Genomic DNA, 6,251 nt, shown 5'->3' with positions numbered 1-6,251 from the left:
AAAAAAAAAACAAAGTATGTTTGTTGTCCAGACAGGCCACACTTCATTTACTCGGACCTAAAAATTTATATTGTTAAGGTAGGATTGAATTGCAAATACTGGCCCATTCTTCCTAATAAGAGAAATATTTAAAAATAATAATAATAATTATTATTATTTTTTTTGGTACTGGGGATTGAATTTGGGACCTTGTGCTTATGAGGCAGGGGGCGGAATCACTGAGCTAAGATGCTGGCTAAGTACTTTTAACTGGGGCGTGATGGTGCACACCTATAATCCCAGAAGTGAGGAGGTTGATGCAGGAGAATCACCATGAGTCCAAGGCCAGCCTGGGCTGCATATCAAAACCCTGTCTCAACAAAACAAAACAAAACAAAAAAATAGGGCAAAAAATATTTTTTCACTTTTTGAAGTGATCTTGGAGAGCTGCAATTTCCAAAACAATTTGAAAAGGAAAACAAAATTCCAAAGTCACTGTAACTGTATAACAAATGTTAATGAGCAGTTGTTGAACAAGGCTCTGGCCTTTTTTTTTCCTGTTTGAACCCTTTTTCCCTTCACCCTCTTTTCTCCTTTGCCCTTCTCCGTGTTTCTGCTACCCTGTAATCTTCAATATATGTAGCTGCTTCCTTTCTTCCAAAAGCAAAAAACGAAAATACCAAGGCTCTGCAGAGCTTGTGGGCAGTGCCCCTCAGTCATGACTGGTATGGTAGTTATTAGGGAGGTAACATTTAGTTAGAAGTCACTCCCTAATAAGAAGGAATGAAATAAATCAGGCTTTATCTTTCTCTCATAGGCTCTGAGTTATACTCCTGTTGAGGTTAAAGAATCAGATGAAAAAACCAAGAGGGACATTAACAGGTAAAGAATACTTTTTTTTTTGGTACTGGGGATCAAACTTTTGCGCTTGCGAGGAAGGCAGTGGCATCACTGAGCTATATCCCTGGCCCAAGAATACTTTTCTGTTGTTGTTTTTTGTTTTTGGTACCAGGGATCCAAGAATACTATTTTTGCAAAGAGAGAACCTTTTCCACTGATTATTAGTTTTTAATCTTTCCATCTCTAGTGCAGAATGAGTAGTTTTCTCCCTCCTATCCTTCAAGATTGTTTGTGGGAAATGATTTGTGTGTGTGACAGGTTTCTGAGTGTGGCCAGTCTTCAAGGACTCATTCACGAAGGCACCATGACGTCACTGTGCATGGCCATGTCAGAGGAGCAGCATAAATCTGTGGTCATTGACTGCAGTAGCTCCCAGCCTCAGGTCTACAATGCAGGTGAGCTGTAAACTGAAGTGCCTTCTTCGACCTCTTAGAATTTTCCCTCTTTGCACTGAGAACAAATGATTCAAACATCCTGTTGCCTCCTGTAGTTTTTCATGGTTATCTTAAACTTTCCGAAAATAGTAGTTTTTGGCTGGGCATGGTAGCACATGCCTGTGAGCCTAGCAATTGGGAGGCTGAGGCAGGAGGATCTCTGCAAATTCAAGGCCAACCTGAGCTTTAGTAAATTCAAGGCCAGCCTGAACTACATAGAAAGACCGTCTCATAAAAACCAAAAAATAAAAAGAAATACATGTCTTGTGTTTTGTAGTGTTGCATTTTCATTTACTTTCTTTCTCTAAAATATTTTATAGGAAGCAACCGATTTTGTGAGGATTGGATGCAGGCTTTTTTAAATGGTGTTGAAGGGGGTAACCCGTTTCTTTTCCGACAAGTACTGGAAAACTTTAAACTAAAGGTAATAATTTGGCTATATGCCAAGGGTCACATACAATTTTTTTGTCTGAGTTTTAATCAAAGCAGGGACAGAATAACACATCTACTTTACAACTGTGGTGTCTCTTAAATAGGACATTCTCAAAACTGGAATTATCAGAAAGCATTTAATTTTTTAGTAGCTTCTGCGTACATATAATTTCATTTCCAGTAAATGCTTGCTTATATTTAGGGGACATCAATCTTAACAATTTGTGATATAAAAATGTTTTTACTTTATAGGTGAGATTTTGTTCTAACAAGGGCAAAGCACATTATCCATAAGAATGACAAGTATTTAAAATAAAAAGCAAACATCTTAGCAACACATGCTGAGCTCTCAGTTGGGTAGGAGATATTTTTTTAAGCTTCATTATTGTCTCATTAAACACATTTAAGTGGCTAATCTTTTTCTAGGCCATACAAGACACAAACAATTTGAAGAGATTTATCCGGCAGGCAGAAACGAATCATTATGCTTTGTTTAAATGTTACATGTTCCTAAAAAACTGTGGTAGTGGAGATATCCTTTTGAAGATTGTTAAAGTGGAACATGAAGAAATGCCTGAAGCCAAAAATGTGGTAGCAGTCCTAGAAGAATTCATGAAAGAAGCTCTTGCCCAAAGTTTTTGATCAAGTTTTGAGATGACTGTGAAGTTGTATATTCAAGTTGTGGTGTTTGAAATTGCAATAGTTCTAATTGTTCATAGGACGACTATTTAAGATTATTTGAAACATACCAGATTTACTTTTTACTTTTAAATTTTAACTTAATTAAACATAGAAATAGGAGGAACATCTTTACTGAGTCATAGGTGGGTATATGTGTTGATTTTGAATTTTAGCTGTGTATGATGATTCATTTCTGTAATGTGAGTGCTTAGGAGGCTGAAGCAGGAAGATGATCCCATCAAGTCGAAGGCCAGCCTAGACTACATAGTGAGTTCAAGGCCAGCCTGAAGTACATATGGAGACCCGGTCTCAAAACTATTTGCATTTTAGACTTTTGATTGTCCCATAAATTATAAACTTCAGAAATTTGTTGCCTAAAAAATGTCAGAGGTGGTTTTGTGACTTCTGTGAACGCCTCCCGATACTTTTTTTCTTTTGTCTGATAGTTGGTATGGATGATGAAGCCAGCTTTTAGGTTAATATGCAAATAAATCATGGTTGTATAAGAAAGTAAATGAACTTTCAAAATAGATGCACGAGCTTCAGGATACAACATTCTCTGGGAGGCTGCTGCAGAAGACGGCCTTACATTGCTTTTCTTCATTTGTTTGCTCATGGGTATCTGTCTAGAGCCTGTTTTCTATTTTTCTTTTACATAAATTTTATGAGGAAACTAGCAAAGAATGCAAACAGATTCTTTGCACATCAGTACTCATTTCTCATTGATTTTAGTTTTTTGTACATTTGTTACAAGTCTGATTGTTTTTCTCCTAATCAATTCAAAGTGCCCTCAAATAGCCTCTGCAATTCCCATGGAAGCCAGCTACAGCTACACACACCTTTCTTCTGCATAGCCCTCTACTAAATTCACTTGAGAACGATCTGTTTAGAAGATCAGGAGTCTGACGTTCTCGGTGCCTTCAGGATGCTCAGAGAGCCCACGCCCACAGACTGAGGAGCGCGCTTCATGGCTGCACATTCACACAAAGTGCTGAGCTGTGACTTAGGGACATGACTCACCAGACTTTTGTTTTCCTTTAATGAGAAATACAATTCAGGATCCTCATGAATGCTTTCATAGGACTTTAAAGTTTAATAACCTAGATTATAGGCAGTATAGAAAAAAGTCTTTTATAGTATTCAGCATGGCTGGAAAATCAGCAGTTTTATGATACAGTCCTTGAGTCTGTCTTTTTGTACACTCTGTTGCCCACTTGGAAAACAATTTTTTTAAGTAGCATAATGATATCAACATTTTGAGTCTTGAAAAGAAATTTTCCCTTTCAAATTCATAATATCATTCCAAAGTCCACATTGTAGATGGTATTTAAAAGTAAATTGTTACTCCCTGCTTCAATTTATTTACAGATATAGGCAAGGGTTAACGTGATCTGTTTATAAATATATTTTTGTAATGTAGACTCAATACATAATTGTACACAGTAGACTTAATTAAGAAATAAGTCTGACAAACTCAGTATCACTGTTGTAAACAAGGAAAAAGGTATCATGGAACTGAATATCTTGTTGATCACAGAGCCCATGATCAGCAATGTACTGTATTCAAATTTTAATAAGCTAATTACTAACTTTTAAAAAAGTTTAAGAAGGATTTGTTCAGTGATGGGTGTGGTAGCACATGCTTTGCTCCCAGCACTTTGAGAGGCTGAGGTAGGACTACAACTTCAAGTCCTGTCTGAGCAATACAGAAATGCTCCCTGAAAGTATAGTTTTCCTATGCTTTTCTTTCCCCCTCCGGTACCGGGAATAAAACTCAGGATCTTGCACTTGCAAGGCAGGAAAGGCACCACTAAGCTAAATTCCTGGCCCTGAAGGTATAGCTTTCTGTCTGAGCAATTTAGGGACTTAGCAAAACCCTGTTTTAAAATAAAAATATTTTTAAAAGGCTGGGAATGTAGCTCAGTGCAAAGGCCTTGGGTCAACCCCAGTACTGCAAAAAAGAAAAATCTTTTGTTCAGCTGTGAAATTAACATATATTATTTGTGTGCTATACACAGGAAATGTTTTATCGTGTATCAAAAATGGTCTGTTTATCTGTAATTTGTAATAATAAAACAGCTTCTAATCAAAGCAGTCATTTTTAATGAACTTAATTCTTATGCCTGACATTTTTACTCCCACAAGTTGGTGGGAAAATTATACTTGTACCAAGGTGCATGTTGGACAAAAGCAAAACACTTGCTGGATACACCTTCTGCAGCTTGCAGGAAGGATCTGAAAGCAAGTTTGAACAGTTTTCTTCACTGTTCAGAAAGTCACACCTGTGGGACACACAGGAGCCATCACTTCCTTTTCCTCTTAGTCACTATTTTTTTGGGGGGCGGTACTGGAGTTCAAACTCAGGACCTCGTGCTTCCAGGGCAGGCTTGCTGAGCTAAATCCCTGGCCCCCTCTCATTCACTGTTAACCGTGACAAAATGTCTGCCCTTTACCAGTGGGTCACTTACGCCAAATGCTAGGAAAGGTTGCTGTCATCTCAGAGGTCAGATTCAATTACTAGGACCACATTTCCCTCACCATTTTAGGAGACCCCACTACCTTGAATGAAGGGTTTCCACTTGGAGGTCTGAGAAGGCAGCTCAGTTTCTGACTGCTGAGCTAACTGCCCCACAGACTGACTCCTGTGGACAGAGTGTGGAGGTGGCCAAGAGGCGAACATGCCTGGATACTAGAAATCAGGAGTGACAGCGGGAATGGACTGATAGCGGTGGGGATTTTTGAAAACTCCTGGGAGGAGGGCTGAAGAAGTGGAGCCTGTTGTTCCAAGTCAGCAAATGTCCCGAGGTTCATGGCTTACTGCATGCCCCTGGGCCTAATGCAGTGAGGCTGGCTCTTCAGGCACACCCTGCACAAGTCCATGTTTAGTGCCCTGAACTCCCAACCTCCCAGCTGAGGGCATCAACTTTGGAGCCAAATCTCTTAGGTGTGAATCCAGAAATGCCATCTACTATCAGAAAGTGAGTAAACCCTAAACTTTTCCCTGTGTATAATATGAGGATGTTTATACTCACTTCATAGGAGTTGTGAAAATGCTTACCCCAGTGCCTAGCACAGAGTAGGTGCTCACTAAATTGTTTTCGTTTTCTATTTTTTTGTTTGTTGTTTTGAGACAGGGTCTCACTGTGTAGTTCAGACTGCCTTGGAACTCACTATGTAGCCCAGGCTGGCCTTGAACCCACAGTGATCCTCCTGCCTCAGCCCCCCAAGAGCATGTGCCACCACACCCAGCTTGGCTTAGTTTTTTGAGACAGGGTCTCACTATGTAGTCCAAGGTGGCCTTGAACCCATAATGATCCTCCTGCCTCAGCTTCTGGATGCTAAGCTTACAGACATGGACCACCACACCCAGCTCCTATTAGCATTTTAAAAATTATTATCGTATCTTACTAATTTATTGGAAGAATGAGAATCTGATAGAAGGGGAAAAACAAAAGTAAAAAGGGAAACCAGGCTGAGGCAGTGTTAACTAAGCAGATTTGGGTCTGTCCTCTGGAATTGACCCACTGTTACACCTTTGCTCAGAGAGGGTCCTGAATTTTCCTTCTAGGGAAGTTGCTTCTCCATGCTCCAAATAAAAATAGGCGCTTTGACCTTTAGGCTGAACTGCACTTGGAAGCTGGTTTTGGGATAGTTTCTTCAACATTTAGAAATATTTAAAAATAACATACAGGAAGTAGCATTTAGAAGAAACTGACATGAAAGAACATTTGGAGCTATAGCCCCAGCACTTGGGGGCTGAGGCAGGAAGATCACTCACTATGAGTTCAAGGCCAGCCTGAGCTACACAGTGAGACTGTGTCTTTA

At 39.5% G+C, this 6,251-nt stretch overlaps 1 protein-coding gene across 1 annotated transcript in view; it reads left to right on the top strand.

Moving 5' to 3' along the window:
- CUNH17orf75 (chromosome unknown C17orf75 homolog) overlaps positions 1–4,232 on the top strand; it is an 11,441-nt gene extending 7,209 nt beyond the window's left edge. The window contains exons 7-10 of the mRNA XM_010642384.2: positions 797–861; positions 1,138–1,274; positions 1,634–1,737; positions 2,172–4,232. Of these exons, the coding sequence (XP_010640686.1) occupies positions 797–861; positions 1,138–1,274; positions 1,634–1,737; positions 2,172–2,387 (522 nt within the window). The 3' untranslated portion in view covers positions 2,388–4,232. The remainder of the gene's footprint in view (positions 1–796; positions 862–1,137; positions 1,275–1,633; positions 1,738–2,171) is intronic.
- Positions 4,233–6,251: the final 2,019 nt, after the last annotated feature.

Source organism: Fukomys damarensis, unplaced genomic scaffold (genome assembly GCF_012274545.1).
Source record: "Fukomys damarensis isolate Sample0158 unplaced genomic scaffold, DMR_v1.0_HiC HiC_scaffold_13, whole genome shotgun sequence".
Classification (NCBI taxonomy): domain Eukaryota; kingdom Metazoa; phylum Chordata; class Mammalia; order Rodentia; family Bathyergidae; genus Fukomys; species Fukomys damarensis.
This window is presented reverse-complemented; position numbering and strand designations above follow the sequence as displayed.